This window comes from Gallinula chloropus (genome assembly GCF_964237585.1).
Source record: "Gallinula chloropus genome assembly, chromosome: 4".
NCBI lineage: Eukaryota > Metazoa > Chordata > Aves > Gruiformes > Rallidae > Gallinula > Gallinula chloropus.
The window spans coordinates 19336371-19360070 of NC_140088.1; the positions used below are offsets into that span (position 1 = coordinate 19336371).

The 23700-nt window shown below is 40.0% G+C and overlaps 1 protein-coding gene across 1 annotated transcript in view; it reads left to right on the forward strand.

Moving 5' to 3' along the window:
- Window positions 1-8357: 8357 nt before the first annotated feature.
- The window catches only part of SLC1A2 (solute carrier family 1 member 2), a gene marked incomplete at its 3' end in the record, with an annotated part of 29720 nt that continues 14377 nt past the window's right edge, over window positions 8358-23700 (forward strand). Inside the window, exons 1-6 of the mRNA XM_084262769.1 lie at window positions 8358-8493; window positions 11098-11250; window positions 11880-12130; window positions 15470-15638; window positions 18597-18723; window positions 21486-21719. Of these exons, the coding sequence (XP_084118895.1) occupies window positions 8364-8493; window positions 11098-11250; window positions 11880-12130; window positions 15470-15638; window positions 18597-18723; window positions 21486-21719 (1064 nt within the window). The 5' untranslated portion in view covers window positions 8358-8363. The remainder of the gene's footprint in view (window positions 8494-11097; window positions 11251-11879; window positions 12131-15469; window positions 15639-18596; window positions 18724-21485; window positions 21720-23700) is intronic.

A 23700-nucleotide genomic window follows, 5' to 3' on the forward strand; every position in this document is an offset into this window, starting at 1 on the left:
TTTTGTGGGTTAAAGCAGCATCAAGTTTTTTGAAATCATATGGAAGTTTACAGCACTTCATTACAGCACAGCACTAACAAGACTCCATCTGATGGGAACTTCCATGGTGCTTTCAAAACTATAGGCAACTTTCAAAGCGGATATCAAGTTCAATAGTCATTATGGGAGAGGCAGGAAGGTTTTCCTAATTTTTTTGTATTTTCTTCTGCTTGTACTTTAGTTAACAAATGGCTAATATAGAGAGTTGATGAGGCAAAAAAATAAGCAGTTAAGATTGGGTCTTTTTATCCCAAACAGTGTCTAGATGAATACTAGTAACTGTGTTCAGATTTCATTAAGGCTTACTTAAGGTAGAGCTTTAAGGCAGCAATCCAGCCATGAGGGTTTACATGGCCACTACAAACTTGCTCTGCATGAGTAATATGGTCCAAAACCACTGCTGTATCTGCTTTCAGCGGCAAACGTGAGAATTTACCACAGGAAAAAAGTGTTTCAAGAGCCATCACTCGAGAAATAAATTCATAGGAGAACGTGCATTTTGTTTCCTATCATCAGGACAAAATTAATTCTTACTATCTCAAACAGAGCTCTTTGTTCAGTCTGCCTTTCTGTGAATTACTTTGAATTATGTAAAAAACTCCACACTTCTTTTTTTGTGCCTAGTCAGCATGTCTAGGACCTGCTACATTTCTGATCTTCTCACATTCTCACTGGCTTAATCTTTGCTCAATGCCCTTGAAACTATGTTAATCCCAAATTATTTCATAGCCTTTTTCTTTGTGCTACCTGGCACACCCCAGGTAGGAGAAAATGCAAGATCATGATTTTACTTGTCTCTGAGTTTCTAAGCATGTAAGTAGATAATTTTTTTGCACAAAGCACATCATTATTATATCCTTTGCCATAATAATATGACTCATCCTTAATTCTATTACTCATCTCAGTCTCAGTACATAATTCTGGGGTAGCGAAGTATCTAAGTTCCCAGGTTGTTACACCACTACAAAGCTCTATCACAAATTTGTCAGTTAAAAAAGTTATTCCTTGTGTGCATCATTACATAAATAAATTATCATCTGTAAGGTAGGTATTATACTGTATGGTTTGAAACACTTTCATGGTTTAGACTCTGGGTATTAACAGAATACAGCCTCTGTAGATAGAAATGCACCACATTTATTCCAAACAGGAAACAAACTGGCAGCCTTCCTTCCACAAATAAATGATAGCCCTTTAAGGTCTGAAGTAAATCTTTACCCTATCATCATGGGATTTACTTTCTAATGTCAATTAGACTTGAGATTCAGGATCAGAAAAGCGGAGATAGTAAACAGACAGAGCCAGAGCTTCGCATAAGTACATCAGTGCCAAGTCTAAAGATTTCTTAAAAAATAAGGTTCATGTTCAGACCTTGGAAAATAGGAAGAATTATGGAAGCTTTCTCTTGCTAAAATGTGAGCTGTGCTACAACTTCTTGCTTCCTACAAACAACAGCTAGTCTCTGCAAGGCAGTGTTATTTGTAAGCCATTGTAGATGTTATTGTAAACAGGGGTTGTAAGTATTTGGTGCACCCTCAGCAAGTTTGCCAATGACACCAAGCTGTACACCAAACTGTGTGGTGCTGCTGACACACTGGAGGGAGAGGATGCCATCCAGAGGAACCTGGACAGGCTTAAGAGGTAGGACCATATGAACCTCCTGAACCTCAGCAATGCCTACCCCTCAAGCAGATCAACACTCCTGAACAACTTGGTGTTGTCTGTAAACTTCTTTTAAACAGAACTGGCCACAGTACTGAGGCTTGTAAACACCACTAACTGGATTTAACTCCGTGCACCACAATTCTTTGGGCCTGGCCATCCAGCCAGTTTTTTACTGAGTGAACCGTATAGCCATCCAAGCCAGGAACAGCTAGTTTCTCCAGGAGAATGCTATGGGAAACAGTGTCAAAGGCTTTAGTAAAGTCTATGTAGGTGATTTCCACAGCCTTGCCTTCATCCACTAAGCAGGTCACCTTGTCATAGAATGAGATTGAGTTGGTAAAGCAGGACCTGCCTGTCATAAATGCATGCTGACTGGGCCTGATCACTCAGTTGTCCTGGTATGATTATGATGAAATTTACTCATATCATTATTTTAAGCTCACAAAATGTGTACTAGATGCTAACTCAGAGGAAATAACGTGGTTGTAAAATGATGCGGGAAGAACAGCTCTTCTGCAAAAAGGCAAGTCATGCTTCAGGGTGTTGCTTGTAATACCAGTCCAGAGGCCAAATCAGGCTCCATGGTACTATCTCCACTCAGACTTCATTAATGTCTTACAAATAACAGGAAAACCCCTATGTAATACAGTTAAAAAAAGGGCTTAGTGGCAGCAAGAGGCTTAAAATAAAACCCTTGTAAATGTAGCCTAAGGCTTATGTTACTCTTGTTTGTAGTAGTTTTGTGCATTTGTTTTTGCATTTTCTTTTATTTTTGTGAAGAAGCCGAGACCCAAGCAGAATATTTTATTGATGAAAAATACAATATTTAACAACTGGACATCACATAACAGGAGTGATGCCAAAGCTAATATGTACTTTACACAACAAAAGTCTTTTAGCTCTTTCATCTGTCATATTGTGGCTGTACATGGTGAGCTTTACCAGCTCCACTGTGGTTTGAAAAATATATGTAATCTAAGAAAATAACCCCCCAATGCCATCCCACACGGAACAACACAGTCTCAGGCAGCCTCCCAAAAGAAGCTCAGCAGCAATTGTCTTGATGTTATTAATTTAAGCAGCAGACAACTCTATTTCAACTGAAACTAGAAGTTTCTTTTGTAAACGGATGCTTGATCACCAGTTTCGCAAGGCTTGTGGCAGACAGTCCAGACTCCTCACATCCAGATAGGGAAATCCTTCTTATCCTGGTGATGTTCCCTAAGTTTTTCCAGTCATTTGTCTTTTATATAGCAACCAGACTAGACCTTCCCTGCACATGGGTTAGGAGTAAATTGATTGTGTCAGGCAGAGGAGATCTGTGAGATGTTCTTAGACCCTGACCTGAAACTTAAGGTAGTCCCTTGAAAGTATTTTTCTCAAGAAGAACTCTTGATATCTAGGTTGAAGTAATGGCTACAAAACATAAACTGGTACTTTGTTCATGGTATTCCAGGAAGAAAATGCTATTTTCTTAAATCCTACCTGAATATTTTGCTGAAACCCTAAGTCTCTACTAAATAACCCTTAATAAACCTCCAAAAGCTCTTTTGCCAGGTTGCAAAAATGTGATTATCCTTATTCTGCTATCCTACTCTGAAATAGCTATTTGCTGTGCTAATAAGACCCTCCCTAAACAGTCCACCATCCCCAAACTAAAACCCAAAATAATCTGCAGACAGCATTAACCAAAGCAGATGTTTAAAACTGAGAATTACCTGCTTGATTAATTGGCACAGCTGAACAACCTTATACAGATTAAACACACTCTCTGCTAGTTTACCCTGTCCACAGCATCTGTTTTCACTAGCCTTGTGATCTTATTCTATGCTTTTCATTTCTCTTCCCCTCCCTTTCTAATCTCTACTCTAGGATTATGCCAAGATGGGTAAGTGTTTGTGAGATGAAAAGTTCTTTCCCCAAAAATGACCGAAAATAGAAGGGCGTTGTCACTTAGCCACTGTGTAAATTATTAACCCTTAACTTTTGGGAGGAAAGGAATTGTATTTGATAACCAAGGAAAAGAAGAAAACAGTTTTTCCAGCCTTTTAGGCCTAGAAACTTCAGTGGGAATATGAGAAAGAAAGAATTAGTTGAAAAGAAATATAAGAGTAGACTTTCCCAGAGGGAGGTAAAATAAAACCTAAGAAAAATACTTGGAGGAAATAGGAACAAAAGAATCCCAGGGACCTCGGTGTTTTAATAATTTTCCTGCATTTCGACACCATTTTGCATAGCAATCAACAAAAGAAACAGACTACAGCTTTAAAATTGCAGATAAATAGATTACCTCATGTAGTACTGTATATCTCACATGCAAAACTAACTGTAAATATTTAAATTCTCTAAAATCAAATGCTTAAGCCTCATTCTTTTGTTGTACATTGTGGGGATTTTTGTTGTACTATGGGGATGAGGGACAGTGTAGAGATCAAGTAGAGAACTTCCTGATTATGCAGGCAAAAGGTTGTTTCTTTGCTTAAAATGCAGTAAAATTGCAATTTAATTCTCATACTCATTTCTATTAAGGCACTTATGTATTGCTTTGGCAGAGTAGAGCACATTTGAAGTTGGTGAAAATGCAGATTGTTTACTTTCAGACAGTTTTGTACTCTCAGCAGGTAAATGAAAATCAAATTTCCGGGGCTGAAAGGAGTTCCTCTCCTTTTCTAGGAATAAGTGCTGCCTCAAAAGGGACATAGGTGACACTGAGCTAGGCAAAAGGTCATAATCCTTCAAAAGCCACCACATATGTCTAGTTCTTCATACATGCTGTTTCATGTGTTTTTGTTCAATGTGCCTACTTGTTTTCATTTTTTTTGTAAGTCTTACCAGTGTTTTCAAGCACTTGTAGTTGACAGAAAATAGTATCTTTTTTGAAGGTCTCAGTTCTTAGAGTTCTCTGTGGGCCTGTTTTGGAGCTTAGCTGTTTGGCTGTTGTCACTATGACATATGAGAATAATGAGTAGAATTAATTTATATTATCATGTTCTGGTTTCAGTGAAGTTAGACTAAAAGAGGTTTTGGTCTGATGGGTTTCAGATGAGCATTCAGAATGCTTCATTTGTTTGAATAGCCATAGAAGCTCAGCACAGTGGAACAGTGATTTATTTCACCATGGTAATCATTTGCATGTTTGAAAGATGACAGCTGCTAAAATCCTTTCTGCATTGTTTTGTGATACTTACTTACAGAGGTACCAATAACATAGGGATTATATCTGCATTTTATTCCCACCACTGCTTGTGAGTTGGGGTGCTGTCAAGCTCCACTTTGTCATGTATTAATTCTTTTCCTTCAAGACAAAAATAAGCACAAGAAAGTCTTACACATATTTAAGACCCTTTCCTTTGTGCTCTAATGTGGCACTTAACATGTTGCCTTGGCACAGGAGAGTGTATTTTGTGGTATGGAGAAAGCTGTGCGTGTGAGCATGCACTGATGTCAGTGAGGAATGCACTAATGTCAGTAGAGGAATAGGACAGATCCAAGGGGATCCAGTCGATAAGGGCCCAGATTCTGCCCTAACTTAGATCTGTGCACCTTCCATTGACTTGACCAGGAGCTTCCTGCAGGTAGGTCACTCTGTGGTTCATGGATTTCAGGTGCAGAAAGTTATGCATTCTTCTGGAGCTAAATATCCTTTGCAAGATGCAGAGGCACAAAAACAGCACAAGGAGGATGACTCGACCCATAAGATACGAGTTCATTTCCATGATTCAGAGGTCAAACAGATTTTAATCTTTTAGTAATTGGATAGAAAATTTCTGGTGCAAAATACTGATGTTTTCATGTGCTACACAAGAAGCTTATCCTTTGCAGAAGGTTTTTATTTCACTGTTGTTTCCCCTCCTCTCCCTCCTGCAACTTACTCAAAACCTTGAACAAAACTTTGTCTCTGTTCTGGTGATAAAAATCTCATTGCTAAAAGCAGTGCTAACAGTGCAAATGCTTAGAGTATTATCCTTTGTGGTACCATTTTTAATGTGATTATATTAATCTGTCAACTCTTTCTGTAACAGATTGGGATGGTTAACATGTATTGGGTCTTTTTCTCTAAAAATCATACCAGTCTGAATTTCAGACCATGCTGAAGGTTCACTTACAATCTGGAAGAACTGGAGAATGTAAACCCCACATTTCCCTCTTGAGGGAAGCACATGATATAGTAGTATGTGTCCTGGAAAATTGTAGAATGTCCTTAAAGAGCTTTGTGTCCTCATTTCCTTCTCTTCTCGGTATTTGGATATCTACATTTTACATGGCTGAACTTTTGAAGGGTACCGTTGTTATCATGTCAAAGCTTTGTGTTGTTTGACCACCTCAAGCAGGGGTGGCTTTGGTTCCCTCGGGGTAAAATCCTGAAGTAGTAACTGCAGCAGTGTGAGTCCACCATCCCCTCCCTTCATGAACCTTTGTTCGCTGACCATACTTGGATTGGCAGGGTGTTGTGGGCAGCAAACACCCTGCTGTCAGTTAGAAATGGATGGGAATAGAAGTAAGACTTGCATGCAAGAGCAGGACCAGAGACCTGCTTCTGCACAGGAGGACTTGTTTCAGCAACGATGTCAGGGGAACAATGCTACAATGCTCTTCTGTTGTCCATGAAAGAGAGGAAAGAACCATAGCTGAGGTAGCAGATATATGTGATGTGGCTTTCCTTTGGATGGTATGAAGTTATAGGCATGATGTTGGGATCCCACCAAAGGGAATCAGACTAAACGTAACCCAAAGAAAAAACCTGGGAACCCATATAACATCACCAAGTGCTTCTGTTTACTGCTCCATTCTAGTTCTGCTTAATTATTGGCTAATGGAAGAGCCTCTAAGGTTTTCTTTTGAATCAATTTCAGCTGTTCATAATTCAAAGTTTCAGAGGAATATACAATCAAACTGCAGTGAATAATAGGTCTAAACAAGTTACACATCCGTCTTCAGAGTGCAAGTGGAACTAGATGTACTCCCCTGTGGCAAAGTTTGAATCCCAAGTTCCTTAATTTTGTGGCACACTTCCACCAGTGATTTCATGGCTTTGTGGCCCATGTGCATGTAAACTGCAGACACTATCTCATCTTTCTTGTAACTCCTCAAATGACTGCTATGCACATTATCCCTTGGCTAATACACATCCCTGACACTTGCATTCCTAAGCCTTCAAGAAGTGGGCATGCCTCACATTTAAGCTATCAGAATGTGTACTGATGCTCGTTTGTTACTCTGCCATTGGCAGTATATTTCATTGCAACCACTGTTGTAAAATATTTTAAAAGGTACAAAATAACAATTACAAAACTTGGAGGGTTTTCCTCCCTTAAAAAAAGTGTCCTCTAATTAATTTTTTGCTGGTGCTACTATTTTAACATCCAAATGTACTGTAAAAAAAATACCATTTCACACTGAAATGGAAAATCATGGAACTATTTGCATCAAAATGACTGAATTTTTTTAATTAGACCTGAATTCCAGGTCTAATTATAACCTTCTGCTGAGAAACTTTATGAAGGCAACAAGCTATAGGATATATAACAGCATGTTTTGATTCCTTGGAAATGGTTTTGTGCTGAGAACATGAGAATTTTACATATCTTTTCAGACCTGTTCTAGGTGTGTAGACCTCAGTCAATCTGCTGTTTTAGAGGAAGATTTGTTTTCCTTCTTCTAAAACCATGTCCCAGTCTAGCATAAGACCATCTCTCAAAATATATATTTTCTTGATAATAAGAAAATTGTTCTTTACACATTTCTCATATGTAATTAGACAGCCTTAACTTACAGGGAAGCTGTTTTATTTGCAACAGGTTTTTTAGTACTTTTATTCTAGTACATTTTAATATTTGTATATTAAAAAGTAGTTTATTGCTAATGATTTGTCGGGCATTGAGAAAATAAGAGGCATGGCTTTCAAAATCTTGCACTCATGTGCATGTCCCTTACTCAAATATAAACCACAGTTAGTTAATTTTTTTTTTCCTCTAAACAATGCCAGTTCAATAAAATCAAAGGGGGTTTTGGGGGGGAGCATGTAATTTTCTGACTAATTTTCAGTGGTAGTTGTTCAAATCTCATTAGAACCAAGTTGAGAAAGAAGCTTTTGACCTCAGCATTCTGGTTATAGTGTAATAAAATCTTGACAATGAAATGAAATGTTTTGTGAAGAATAAGCAAAATATTCTGGAATGCTTTATTTTGCAAATTAATCCTCATTTTTAAACTATTTACCTTATTTCATTCCAATTCAGGAAATCAAACCTGTATTTTCCCACTAATAGAATCTTTGTTTTTTAGCCATCTCTTCTACTTAAGTAGACAGCCATGATCTTTGGGGAAATTGAATTTTCCAGCTGAAGACCAATAGTTTAGTCCATGAAACAGTTGGAATGATGTGTCCAGTGAATTAATTTTGTTTACATCTCTGCCATTTAGAGACAGTCACCCAAAAATACCATAAAAATATTTAGAAGAACAAACCATTGCCACTTCAGAGAATTCTTGAGAGCGATAGATACGTGGTGTTCGTGAAATGTGGAAAGTGATGGAATATGCATCAATTTCCCCAGCTATATATGATGGAAGCACTCCAGACGTTCCTCTCACTTTTGGCATCTGGTGCTATAATTCTTAACTTGGTTTTCATATTTTTTTATTCTAGTGCCAACAATATGCCTAAGCAAGTAGAAGTGCGGATGCATGAAAGTCATTTAAGTCCGGTGGAGCACAGATCCAGGAACATATGTGTGCAGTTCTGTCAGTCACTCCACAGGAATCTGCTCCTGACTCTTACTGTCTTTGGTAAGCAACATCTGCTGGTCTGGATGTGTGTAGCTTTATTTGTTCATGTAGTACCAGAGATCCTGCCTGTGGTCATCAGCTGAACAGCTGGAGACCGTGTAGGATGTCTACAGGCATTATTGCTGCAGTTCAGGTGTGCAGGGTATTAGTGACACCGGCCAAGTCCACACCGTGGAGCTACTTTCTGGATCTGGTTTTGAATGGAACGTGTTCTAAGTCCCAAGGCCAGTCAGAGTGTTGTTATTGAGCAGAACTAAATGCACTACACTTTTTTTTAAAATCTGTTTTTAGAAAAAAAAAAAGACCAAAAAGAAAAAAAGCTTCAAAATTCCCTTCATCTTTTATTTCTCAGTTCGAGCTTCGCTGCTTTTGAAAGTTTGTCCCTCTCTGTAGCTGTAAGCCAGCACTCTGTGATCTCATCCTAACTGTTGCCTCTGGCTTTAGCAGCTTCCAAATATGGAACAGCTTGACATTTTATTGTGGTTCGCTGGCTCATTGCCTGTTTCCTTTTCACTGAAAGCCTAACAGCCAAATGCAGCAAATTCATAGACATACTCTACGTTGTTATTGTTTGAAAGGCCAGCTGCAGCTGGTCTTGAGCTGCACATTTCACATCCATATTTTTCAGCCTTCAAAACCCGTACTACCAAAGTGTTTAGACAGCATTTGCTTTGAATTATCTTGATGCAGTTTCAGAGAAAGTTTTAAATCCAGATATATTTTCCATTGTATCAGATTGATACTTCGAAGAGTCATGGTTGCCACAAATCATGACTCAGGCTTTGCTGCCAAGTTTTATTACCATTGAGACTTGAGCTTGGGATCAGGAAAACAAAGGCATCCTGTATGTAAACATAAAATATCCATTCACAAAGACCATGTTATGAAAGTAAAACATGGCCTTTTTTCCTCTAGAGTATGCTTTAACAGCCTTAGTCCTGAGAGAGGAGGGTTAGGTATTCTTCCTGTACAAATCTGTCTGTATCCAGTGGTGTGCCTCAACGGTCAGTGCTTGGTCCTGTCTTATTCAACATATTAATCAAAGACCTGGACAAGGGAGGAGTGGCTGGTACACCAGGAGGCTGCGTTGCCATTCAGCAAGTACTTGACAGGCTAGAGAATCGGGCAAAGAGGAACCAAATTAAATTCAAAATGGAAAAGTGGAAGGTCCTGCACCTGGGGAGGAATAATTCCAGGCACCACTACAGGGTAGGGCTTGACCTGCTGGAAAGCAGCTCTGTGGAAAAGAACTTGGGAGTCCTGGTGGACAGCGAGCTCTCCAGTCAGCAGTGTGCTCTCATGGCCAAGAAGACCAATGGTACCTGGGGTGCATTAAGAAAAGCATGGCCAATGGGTTGAGGGGGGTTATCTTCCCCCTCTACTCTGCCTTGGTGAGGCCATATCTGGACTGCTGTGTTGAGTTCTGGGCTCCTCAGTTACATAAAAACAAAGAACTACTCCACTACAGTGGAGGGCTACAAAGAAGATGAGGGAACTGGAGCATCTCTTGTATAAGGAAAGGCTGAGAGTGATTAGCCTGGAGAAGAGAAGACTGAGGGGGATCTGATCAACATCGATAAACATCTAAAGGGTGGGTGTCTAGAGAATGGTGCCAGACTCTTTACAGTGGTGCCCAGGGACAGGACAAGGGGAAATGGAGACAAACTGTGACACGGGAAGTTCCATCTCCTCACGAGGAAAAACTTGTTTACTGTGAGGGTGACAGAGCACTGGGACAGGCTGCCTGGAGAGATTGTTGTGTTTCCTTCTCTGGGGACATTCAAAATGTACCTGGACCAAATCCTGTGCACCTGCTCTAGGTCATCCTGCTTTAGCAGGGGGGTTGGACTAGGTGATCTCCAGAGGTCCATTCCAACCCCAACCGTTCTGTGAATCTGTGAAATCTAAATAATGCAGACCATTAAAGGGAAGGAGTAGCAAATGAGCACTAGGAACAAGTTTTGTTCAATGATTAAGTGCAGTATTCCAGATCAGGCACTCCCTTCCAAAATACCCCAAATGAAGCCTGAATCAGTTTCCCTCACAAGACTGTTCTAGCTTTTCTGCAGGGGTTTTCTTTGGCTGTAAAAATAGCTACTCATGCTGACCAAGTGGTACCGTTCTTATGTTGTGAGAGAGATGTCATACTTGAAGAGCTGGGTCCTGACCCTGGCTCTTCTGTCAGTTTGCTATGGCCTTAATACAAATCACTTCACCTCTTGGTGCCTCAGTTTCGCTAGCTGTGGAACCAGGATATTTGACTGTTGTTCAATGTATTGCAAAGCCTACACGGAATTAGTAAACATTGATAACGTTGTGGTTTGCAGTGAATTTGTATTTGCAGAAGGAGAACAGTACATTAGGTATAAGCTCAGCTGGCAGAAGTTTCTACTGCAGGAGCACTTCTCTTTAATCATGAGATACATGGTAAGCATGTTACAGCCTTGTATTAACCCTTTAGGCTAAGCCTTCCAAAATCTGTTTCTCTACCAAAAATCAGCTACTTTGTGTAACTGTTTTTCCTCTAGACTGTTCTTCTGGAAAATCAATGCACACTTGGGTATATTAATGTTACCTACCTGCTCTCTTTTATTCTTCTTCCAGGTGTCATCCTGGGTGCAGTGTGCGGGGGTCTTCTTCGTCTAGCAACACCTATTGACCCTGACATCGTCATGTTAATAGCCTTCCCAGGAGATATACTTATGAGGATGCTAAAAATGCTGATCCTCCCTTTAATTATCTCCAGTTTAATCACAGGTAAGATCTATTAGCCATAAATACTTTAAGATGCTTGCTACAGATATTAGCGGGTTTGCTTTTTGTGATGGTAGGAAGAAGAATAGTGTGATCCTGCCAGGGATTTTGCAGTCACAATGTATATTTCAGAGTTAATTTCCGATTAAGTTCATCAGCTTTAATACCTAGATACTCCAGTGAATTTATTTTCAACACATTCACACATACTACCTTCTTGAAGAGAGATTTTTTAGTAGGCTATTTCACCTCCTTCCTTGATTGGACCTTGCAGATAAGATGGCGTGACACTAGCAAGCCTAGCTTTCTTAAAGCTGTGGAGTCAGACAGACCATGACCAGTTTGCAGCAATCAAGGGCAAAACATGTCATCGTCTACTCTCAAATTTTCAATGCCTCTTCTGCAATTACATGGTTCTTTTCAAATTAGTAGCAGCAGACACTGTTCACACAAGAACTGGAGGGAGAAGCTTCATTAATCTATGCAGTGGTGAGAATTTCACAAGAACAAAAGTAGGCAGCTATAGGTAGTCATTAAACTCTGCAAATGATAAAGGATTTTATTTTATGATTATTGTATTGGATATTGATTCTCAATATATTTGTTTATTTCTTAAAATAAAACACCTGCAGGACTGTCTGGTTTAGATGCTAAAGCGAGTGGACGATTGGGTACAAGAGCCATGGTCTACTACATGTCCACCACTATTATTGCTGCTGTGCTGGGTGTGATTCTGGTTTTAGCCATCCATCCAGGGAATCCAAAACTCAGGAAACAGCTTGGGCAAGGGAAGAAGAACGATGAAGTATCTAGTCTGGATGCTTTCTTGGATCTGATCCGAAACCTATTCCCCGAAAATCTCGTCCAAGCGTGCTTTCAGCAGGTAAGACCTTCTACTCTTGGTAATATTTTTGATGCCCTTTACTTACCAGGGATGTCTCTAGAGTTAATGTCACTGTTTAGATGAATGACAGAAATAATGATGCAAAGACAAATGCAGGTCTTATCTTGAGCAGGTAAATGAAAGAACATTATTTACAGTTGCTTTGTTTTATGTTGTAGTCATTTGAATTCACAGATTTCTTAAAAAAGATGATTTTTAGCTTGTTATTAAGTGAACTTAATTTTTTTCCCCCTCACTTTTTATGCAATATATATGGTCATGAATGCTGGCTTGGGGCTGAACAGCTGATGAATTATGGGACCTTTCAGCCAGGTTGAATTTGACCTTTGTCAGTAGTTACAGATATCATGGTTCTGCAATGCCTTGTTTATAACATAAGGATGATCTTAATTCTAGCTGGTTGCCACTGGAAATGTAGCCTGAAACTCAACCTCTCCTAACTTCTGTTGCTGTATTGTGCAGCCTAAGTAGGGATAATGCAGTCGAGTGGCTGACCTACCTACAGGTGGCTCCATCAGGCCAGGTTTGAAGCATGCTGGGAAAGAAGAATGCTTGCACTACGTGTTGCTTCCTCTACAGGGAGATAATTTTGTCTAAAAATCTTTCCAGCAATGCTTAATCAAAACAGCTTCACTTCAAGGGGTAAAATAAACGAAAAACACATGCTTCCTAGTTTCTTCTTAAGTGTATTTCTTGTATGGACGCTGCTTTTCCCTACAACTCAATTGTTTGGCAATAATGCTGTCATTTTATTATTTTGAATGGAACGGGGTTTGTTGCCAAATACCTTCTTAAGCGTTCCTATGTGAAATGGCATGCTAGCTGGAGCTGTGGTTATGGCCAAAGAATGAAGTGAAGAGTGGAAAGGGAGAAGAGGCCATGGACGCTGGGAGAAGTGAGGGCAACCTAAGCTGCCAAAAAGGCTTGGATTGCTTAATTTCTTCCATGGACTTCCACATAAAAACACATAGTCCTCGGGGATTTAAAGAGAGAACATTCTCGATATTTCCAAATCATCATGGGAATGTTAGTCACGTGCTCAAAACTGTGGGTGGCACGTAATGTGAAATGTATTTTTGCAAAATTGAGTGAGGGGAGATTTGAGTTGGGTTTTTTTTTTTCCCCTTTGCCTCATTTGAACTTTGGAAGGGAGGAGAATTAAATTTCTGATCATTTGGAAGTGGTCAAATATCTTGGCAAAGGGACAAAAAGCAGGAGAAAGAAGAATTAAGCTACCCATGCTAGAGAGATTTCTTGGAACCTTATTGGTTTTTCTCTGGGTGTAATATCAATGTTCAGGTCATCAATTCCACTGATTGTTTTTTTTAAACTTAGTCAAAAAAGCTACTGAGCGTGTTTAGTTTTATCAGATGCCAAACTAATTGCCAGTGAAAGGCCCTCCCACAAGGCCACCTTTCATTTGCGAAGCGTGTCACTCTCCAGGTGGAGCTTGTGCCTTCTGTTAGCCCTTAACTCCTCAGTAAGGAGTTGGGCTTAACTTGTCTCTTTGTTTAGGAGGAAAATTAAATGCTTTTAATGGTGGCAGCATATATTTTTTCTTCCTACATTTGTACAGACTCTTTCTGTGAGCATTCAGTGTTTCCAGGTTGCCTTAAGAGGAAGCATTTTTTGGGTAGTGTGTACTCATTGCCCGTGGAGGAGGTGTACGTGTGTCCCCTCGCGACCAGGCAGAAAGCAATGAAGGGACTCACTTGCAGTTTTGAGACAGTTCATTGCAAACTGCAAACTAACTCAAATCTGATTTCAGTGTAATTTGAAAACCTTTTGAACTTTTGTATGATCCACAAGAAAGTCTTAATTCATAATGAGTTAAGATCTTGCGTGCCATGAAGGAGAACAGGACTATAATCTATAAACATGACTGTGGCATTTGAATGGTTTTACAGCCGTAGGTGGTGGTGGTGTCAGAATCTAATCTTAATGATAGGCTTACCATTTTTAGTGACCATGGCCTTGTGCAAAGAAGGGCTGAGGACCTTTGGCTTAAGCGACTGTGGTGGAAGTTGTGGGTGTGTAGAGTCTATTGTTTTAATTTCTGTGACTTTGTTCTTACATTCTGGATAAAACACATAAAAAAATACTGTGTTGACAAAATCCCTCAGAAAAAAATTAACTCTGGAAAAATATAAACATGCAGGAACGTTGGGTTGTTTCAGGACAGCTGAAGAGTTTTTCATACAAAGCTGTGTAGGTTTTCTGTCTACATCCCCTTGTCTAGATTTAGACATCAGGTTTTATAAGGAGAGACAAGGTGTTTTAAAAACTTAGGAAATCTGGATCATCATCCATAGCACTACAATGTCTGTCTTAGCAAGAAAGAGGTGGAAATGTTCTTTGAAAGGCTAATGCACTGTTTCGGATGTCTTGCTTAAAGGTATCTAGGAAAAAGGAAAGTAGGGAGCAGATGGGGAAACCATAACAAACTGGTCATAGCTTCTTAGCTATTTTGCCTGTACCAGAGCCATGAAGAGGCAGAAAAGGCTCAAGGTGTGAACTGGGAGGAAAATGTTCCCCCAGCAAGTCACAGATCTCTCTTTTTCTATTCCTTTGTCCCTTTTTAACTAGCTGTAAGCTCAAGCCCATTGTTTCCCTATACCTTTCCCTTCCCAGCTTTCCCTTGGCGCTGCCTTTCATGTGCCAGGGGATGTCCAGATCCATTCAGATGCAGAGGTCTTCTTTTTTAAGATGATCAGGTTTGATTTAATAGGTATCTGGCAGCTGTGAAAATTCTTCTGTTACTTGGCATTCTCAGTATTTTAATTTGAGACACTGTGTGTATTCCTTTTTGAGCTGTCACCATTGCAAAGTGTTGGAAATTTCCTAAGTTTTTGATTCAAGTTAACCATCAAAGTAACTGATAACTTGAGCTAGGCAGACCATCCTGAATAACAAGCCTTAGCACAGAGTTGCTGCCGTGACTGATCCTAGAGGTGCCTGCGTTTTGGTGCTAAATAAATGGTATCAACATGTAATGTACAATCTGTGAGGCACCATTTGTGCACCATCTGGACAAAGGGGCTAACTCTCTGTAAAATGTTACATCGTAGTGGTAAGGAACAAGTATTTGCTGTATTTCTCACACTAGAGTCATGAGGAAGACTCCCAGGACTTTGTGACACTTGGAACAAGATTATTTTTGGAAGAGTTGGAAAGAGGTTGTGGAATGCATGTCTAATCCTTTAAAAATACAGTACCCTGGAATTTCAAGTGAAGACTTTTTGTTATTATTTCCTGATCTCCCATATGGATTTCATTCAGTCTGTTTCCATTCTCATCCTCCCTTCTTATTGCCTTCAGATCCAAACTGTCACCAAGAAAGTGCTGGTGCCACCGCCCATCGAAGAGCCACCTAATGTCACTGACTCTGCTTTTGCTCTGATCAATGAGACAATGCGCGAAGCATCACCAGAAGCCCAGATGGTCATTAAGAAGGGACTTGAATTTAAGGATGGCATGAATGTCCTGGGTAGGAAAACTCTTTGCCTGTCAAATATGTACATCATATGTATGATACAGCTTTTACCTGTAACTGGGTAGCCAGTGTTGTCTGATCTGCTCTTTAGTACAAGTTCAGCCTCAATATAATCATCAAATGATACCACCTGCTGGCTGCCCATCGGTCTCTGAGATGAAAATCTGAAGGTCTTACTAGAAATATGACATTATCACAGCAACAACCAAGTGAATTATTCTGAATTGGCATCTTTGCAGGCTTTAATTGGAGTACAGTGGGAAAGCATGTAGGAGGTACCCAATATATCCTTTCATCCCAGTAGCCTACCTTAGACTAATACTAATGCATACTGGCAAAACAGTATGGGGGAGAGATTCAGGAGCCAGCGCTTCACCCACCCCCTGATGAATTTGAGCTCAGTTGCTTGCAGTAGGTGTCTTGGGCACACTGAACTAGAGTTTGGCTTGAGGCAAAGCATGAAGTGAGAGGTGGGGTGCGAACCGCACCACCCAAGGAAAAATCCCAGAGAGGCTTGACATATCTCTGAGTCACAAATCCCTCCTCCTTTCATCTTGACTACTGACCTTTACCAGCTGTAGCTTATGAACAGCTGCCATCGTGCCATCTTGTCTGGAGAAGCCAGCAAGTGGGGGTGATACAAAGACCTTGCCTTTCCCACCCCTCCCTGAAGCACCTGTTTGGATGGTGGTGGGGGTGCAGAGGAACAAAGAGCCACCACACCACTTCCATTTTATCCTCTGTGCTGAGACTCACCGTTTTGTCAGCCCAGAGAGGAGTGCTCCTCCTTCACCTTCTTTTTTTTGGATGTAGGTGAAGTCAGTCACAAATCTGCCCTCAAATTGTAGCCTCAAATTGAGGCTTGAAGATATACATGCTGTGTAGCAGCATGTCCACAGGCCTGAGACCGACACCTGTGTTTATAGGTGTTATCCTCAAAATGGGACAATACCTAAACCACTGTTTGTCTTAGCACTGGGCCATCATTTCTTAGGGGCAAGTGGCCCTTTACAGAATCCTTACAGCTGCTGAGCTGCTCCTGCTGATGCAGTGGCCACTGTGCCTGTAAAACTTCAGTTCTTGGTGAGTTCACTGGCAGCGACAGCTTTGCTTAGACATAGGGGTGATAGCATCAGTAAGCTGATGAGAGATGATTTGTTTCTCTGTTAGGCAGCATGCTTGACAAGAGCCAGGAGCCACTGTATTCTGCCTGCCTCCGTAGCCCCTCCTTAATTCAGCATCTGTGGGCAGAGGAGCTGCTTTCTTTCAAAACAGCAAATTGGCATTTTGCACCCTGCGTGCGGCAGCAGCTCATTGCTCATTCTGTTACCCTCACCTGCTTTTTTTCTCTCCTGAAGCTCCGTTTATGCATTAAAATGAAACGGTATTTCTCATGTGAGAGATGTGTTACATTTAGTGCTGGGCTTATTTCTGCAGGCTCTCTCATGGATAAGAAAAGAGCTGGGTGGCTGAATACAATTCCTACAGACAGGAAACCTGCAGTTTAGGTGGGGGATTTGCTGCAGTATTTCGACCAGTGACTCTCAAATGTTGCAGTGTTTTTTGTTTTGCGTGGTTTGGTTTTGAATGCAGAAGTGAAAATGTTGGGGAATTGCCATCCAGCTTGCATAAACTGTACAAGCCAGACGAATTCCTGTGCATATGAACCAACTTGACTTGTATGACTAATGTAGCAGCTCGTTTGGAATTAATGAACAAAACCACCTACTAACATTTTCTAATGCTGAGTCTGAATTCCAGGAAGTTACTTGTCTTTGAAAAACTTTTCATCATTTCTCTATGCTTTGCAGCACACAAACGTACACTTCACTTCCCTTTTCAAGTGACTCAAGAAAGATAGGCTGGTGCTAAAAAATGACTCCATATCCAGTAGATTGGATTAAAAAAAAAAAAAGGAAAAAGAAAAAAGTCTGTTTGCTAGACACAGTGTGAGGATAAGGGACAGTCTGTCTTTTCCCAGAGTACTGGTAGCTGAAATTCCCTTCCCTTGAATGCTTTTGTTTCCTGAATGGGTTTTTCCTTAGGAATTTCCCAACTGAGTTCACACATTTATTAAGTACTTAACTCATACCATGACTCAAAGTTTACCCTCAAAAGGTGCCTGAAGATTCAATCCATGCATCAGTATCAGTTAACAATCCCACTCTAGACACTGGAAATTGCTAGATGGAAAAGGTTCGTGTTAGAGACACAACTCCAGAGAAATACATGACAAATGCACTCAGCCTTTCACACTGACAGTCCAATACTCCAGACTTTCACACATGTAAATTCAGGAGCCAAATGTTACTTGCATTGAATTCTGTGGTTATGTATCTGCTGGTAGTCGGTTTCAGTGAGATTAAGCTGTTTAATGGGAGTTCTGTGGTTTAGCTTAAAGTGTAATACCCAGTTTATCCTCCCTCCCCCACTTCTTCATTTAACTGGAATACTCCTAGCCTGTGAAAGTTATGTTCTAGGGCTGCTTTTGCCCCTTCCTGTACTCCAGGACTGACTAGTCTGTACACTGAATCTGTTAAGGGACTTTTGCAAAGATTGAGAAAAATGCTCTTGGTCTCCGGTGCCTGTTGAGCAACAAAAATTCTCTCCCATTTGTGGGGTGCTCAGAGATTTCTAACAGTTGCATGGCACTGAGAAGGTTATGGTATAGGTATTTTTTTGATGATCGGATCAATTCAGGGGAAAAAAATAAAATACTTGGGCCATGAAATTTTAATTTAGTAAAATACTGAAGAATAAAACATGTTCTCAATACGATCGTGAAAGTTGAGAGTGAGTCCATGTTAAAAAGTCTCAAGTGATATGTATAGTTCTGAAAACTGGATTGGCAGGTAGTGTCAAGACATTGACTAGATGCAAAAACTTCCTAAAAACTATGGTTTTACTTGCTTTTTTTATTTTTTTTGTCTTGCGATTTTTTTTTCCCAATAGGTTTGATAGGATTCTTTATTGCTTTTGGCATTGCTATGGGGAAAATGGGAGAACAGGCCAAGATCATGGTGGATTTCTTCAACATCCTGAATGAAATTGTAATGAAGTTAGTAACTATGATCATGTGGTAAGTTTGAAGTTCTAACTTCTAGAACAAAAAAAAAAAGATTTAAAAAGAACTCATAAAAGCCTAATATAGCGTGTAGTGACCACAGTTTTGTTAGTAAACAATGTAATTAATTAGTTCATTTTTTAAAGCCTTGACAGGTATGTTAGAAGTACAGTAGCATTATTTCTATTTTTAAGCATTATTTAGGATCCAATCTGAAATATTTCTGAAGGTATTCTGTTCTTTGTATACTGAAATCTAAGACAAGCTGGTACCAGCAAAGGTCTTCAAATGCCTCATTGATTATCGAAGTTCATTGCGTAGAAGGACACCTAAGCAAACAAGAACACCCCACATAAGAACATCCAAATCTTCCCAGGAGGTTAACGTAACCCAGGGTATTAGCTAGGAGGTATAATTACAAAGAAGCCTGGAGTCACACTTTATTCACTGTCTTCTGTAGTAAAAATACTTCACCATCAAATAAAATTCCAGTGGTTTTCAGTGATGTGTAGTCTCTCCACCCACCATTTCTGCAGGATCTGTATCTTACAATCACTCCACAGTGGGGTCACTGGAATGCATCCATCCTGTTTTCGAGGCATACCCATTCGTAATAGTGGGGCCTGGCATGCCTTCAGGGGAGTGATTTTACTCAGCTGAAACTGAGCCATTGTTTACATTTGTGGAAGAGCATTCTTTCTTTTCTTTGAGAGATGTTTCTTCTGAGGACTTCTCCAGACCTATTTACCCACAGTGCCAAGTACAGCCAAAGCACAAAAGAAGAGATTTTCAGAATATAAAAAAGCATTGGTACACTTGGCATTGTACTACTGTGTTTTGTATCTCCTAGGTCTTTGAGAGCAGCAATAGCCACCCCAATACAACACACATTATCATGGCTCATTGCTCCCAGGGATCCGCTGGTGTCCCTGGAAGTGACAGGTCCTGAGTTACAAGGCTGCAGTCTACCTCTGCTCTGAGGACAGCGTTTATAGAAAAGGGAGCAGGGCACCTGATGTGCAAATCTTCTGCATCATCATGAGTGTTTCAAAGGGAGGCTGTTGTGCAAGTGTGATGCAGATAGCAATAGTGATGCGGAAATGTGTAGAACAAAGAACTTGAAGCAATGACTTTGTATTCCTGTTATGCTTCTGCTTTTCTGTAGATGATCTTTCTGCATAAAAACACACTTGTTTTTATTCGCAAAGCACTACTGCTTTCAATAATGATTGTAACCTGCTGCTCTTGACCCTACAGAGAAGGTGTCTGTATTCCTATAATACTCCAAGAGCGAGAATTTACTCTTCCTTCACTTAGCACCAGTTGGTACACACCCAAGACATAATACCTTGCCTGCAGTAGAAACTGTCTCTAGTAGTCAGTGTTGCAACGGCAGGAAATCGTTCAAGTTTCAACAAACTGTTTGTTTTTTACTGATGTGGGTTTTATTCCTCTTCTCATGAGAAAGGAGGTTGGTGCTGGGGATTCCACTTGTCTAGCATCTTTAAAGAATTGTTGTGGACAGAAGGAGGGATTTTTAATGTGTGTTTATAAAGACAAATGCACTTCTTCGTGCAGAGTTAGATTTTGTTTGGTTTCTCTGCACAGAGTGCTGTAGTTCCTGTGGCAAGTCCAGACTCTCAGGTGCACGGGACTGCTACATAAGCATAAACCAATTCAGACATCTGCCTCTGATGCCGTTTGATTCTTTGTAAGAAATATGCATCCTCAAGTTCATGAAAACATGGCTTTTTATGCCTTGCATTTCAAGTGGCTGAGGCTTTCCAGGGTTTTGGGCACATTGCTTGAAGGAACGTGAGATGTTTCTTTCTTACAGAAAGCAAGAAGAACTTTCATTCCAAATGTCAGTTTACCTTGTATTGTCTTTAATTAAGCATCCAAACTGCTAATCAATTTTGAGATTATGCCTTGTCATTTATTTTCAGAGAGGCATTTTGTTTACTGTTTCTCTCTGTTACACCCATTGCTTTCTCCCAGCTTAAGATTTATAAAACAGAGAAAGTGAAAGTCACTTAAAATGATGTAATATCCTAACCTTCACCAGTGCAAGTACATATATTGTCTTCTATCCGTGCACTTTCAGGATTTTTTCACTATAGCTGATTATTACAGTTTTAAAATACTACCCATTAATTTCCTTTTTTTTTATTACTGTACTATGCTACCGTTACCATTCTACTGAAGAGTGACATTTCTGCCTTTGGGAATCACATGACTGAGGCAACAAAAACCTTACTCTAAGTGAGAAAAACACATAATTAACCAAGAATCCATAAACTAAAAAGCATTTGTCTAAATTATTGAAACAACATAATGGGAAGCATTGGCAGCCTTTGATATAGAAGCAATTCATTTCAACACATAGTTTAACTGAATCAAATAATGCAGCTCTCTGAAAACAGATAAGCAATGGGTTGTAAACGTTATGTATTAAAAACAGCTACCACACCAATCTTCACAAATATGATCCAAACCTATGTTCTTGTATGATGTCATTTCAGGATCAGACTATTCAGGAAATGCATATTCCATTTTATGGGATGGAATACAGTGATGTAGATGGGGAATTTGCTGGAGATGGACCTTGTTTTTGAAAAGATATAGAAGATACTAATTGAATTTCCATCAATTCCTGATCTGCTCTGTGATGAGTCTGAAAGCCCCCTACTCTTTCTCCAGTCTATACTCTATTGAGCACAGTTTTCATGGCTATGCTGCAGAGACTAGTTCTGTCTATGCTTGTTCTCTTTCTCCAGGTATTCTCCTTTGGGTATTGCGTGCCTCATCTGTGGAAAAATCATTGCAATCAAGGACTTAGAAGTAGTTGCTAGACAACTTGGCATGTACATGGTCACAGTGATTGTGGGTCTTCTCATCCACGGAGGGATCTTCCTGCCTCTGCTCTACTTTGTGATAACAAGGAAAAGCCCATTTTCATTCCTTGCCGGGATTTTCCAAGCATGGATCACAGCACTGGGCACAGCTTCCAGGTACACTAAGGAATAACACCTTGCTTTATTGTTTAGCAGATTAGAGCTAATGCTTCAGCTGTCCTGACCTTCACTGCAAAATCATTCTATACCATTGAGAACTATTACTCTATGCACAAAAAGTATTTTTCATCCAGCCATGTTGAAGTAAATAAAAGTAATCACATACCTTTGGGATTTTTTAGAGAGGTTGTACAGCCAACTGCAAAAAGTTGGGAGACCCACTTTCTATTTTCTGTCATTGACCAAATGACTTGTGCAAATTGTGTTACCTCTGTACTTGTTTCTTCAACTAGGAAACAGCGATAACTCTCTCTGTTTCGAAAGGATGCTAAGGCCAGTATTGTTGCATTGGGAAAAAAAATAAACCAGTGATAGGTTTCAAGAAAGAAATTTTAAAAACATCTCATTTTATCCTTTCAGTAATAAATTGATAGTTTGCATTGAGGCAGACAGTAGATCTGCTGAAAATATTTTTCAGTTAAATATATATTTTGACATTTTTTCTTAAATAAATGTTTTATTTCTGAAGCAAGTTTATTCTTGCATTTTAATTTAAAACGTGAAAACAAAAATGCCTAGTTCAAAACTGGCCATGAGAACACTGAGCAGTCTTGATTTCAGGAATGCCTTGAAAAAACCCTGTAATTCATCTGCCTCTTTGGGTCAACCCAAACCACCCTGCTGAAGAACTTCACCCCAATGAACAAGAAGTTCTGAGATTGCCTTACTGATGTATATAAATATCTGATGGGACAGCGTAGAGAAGATGAAGCAAGGCTCTCCTCAGTGGTGCCCAGTGACGGGACAAGAGTCAGTGTGCACAAACTAAACCACAAGAAATTCCATCTGAACACAAGAAAAATCTTTTTCACTGTGATTTATTGTGATGGTGGTTGAAAGCTGGCACAGGTTGTCATGAGGAGTAGTGGAGTCTCCATCCCTGGAGTAGTGGAGTCTCCATCCCTAGAGATAGAGAAGATGTGTCTAGGCATGGTCCTTGGCAATCTGCCCTAGCTTCCCCTTCCTTGAGCAAGATAGTTGGAATGGCTGACCTCCAGAGTGTCTTCCAACTTCAACAATTACGTGGCTCTGTGGTAAACAATGTGGGATTCTAGGAGATACAGTCTGGCTAGGAGGTTCACTAAACCATGACTTCCCTAAGGCTTTTATTCATTGAAGTGTTTGAGTTTCCACTTAGATTTCAATACAAAATTTACAGTGTCCACATATATTTGTGAGGGTTTTTAAAGTGTGAAGTAATGTTTTTCTGCTGTAATACTGAAGTGGAAAAATTTCAGGGATTCTGAATTATTCTGGCGTATGCATTTACCTGGATACCAGCATTACTCCCTGGCTGCTATCCAGACCTGAATTACTGGCTAAATGGAAGTGGACCAGTTTGTAGCAACACAGACAAGCAACCACAGGAAAATGATCACCATCATATAGTCTAACCTGGTATCTCTGGAAGCTGCTAATGCTTCCTATACAGGAAGCTATTTAAGCCTATTGGCCAGGCTGAGGAACCAGGGAAGACATCTACGTATTGTGCTCTTCTAATAAAGAAAACTTGTCTTCATGGCATGCCCACCTGTCCTTGCTTATGGTGGCAGCATGAAGGGGGAAGATATTTGCACAGTCCCTGCCTGCTGAGCCTGATGGGATTCATTGTGATGACAGTAGGCCATGGCTGGTACACATCTTGTGCTGATGATCTGAGTTGTAACAGCAAAGGTAAGGTGTTACTTGCATTCCTGAAGAAAAAGAAGCTTATCTGTTCGACTTTCAATGTGTCTGTGAACTACATTTTCTATTCTATTTTTGTTTTAATAAGATACAGGAATATCTTTGCTGTAGGAAGTAAACGGATCTGGAACTGTCTTGAAAACTAGTAGTTTTTGGTTAATGACTGACTAGGTATTTTCTGTTATCCACTATAAATACAGCTGCTGCTAGAATAATGTACAAGAGAGAATAT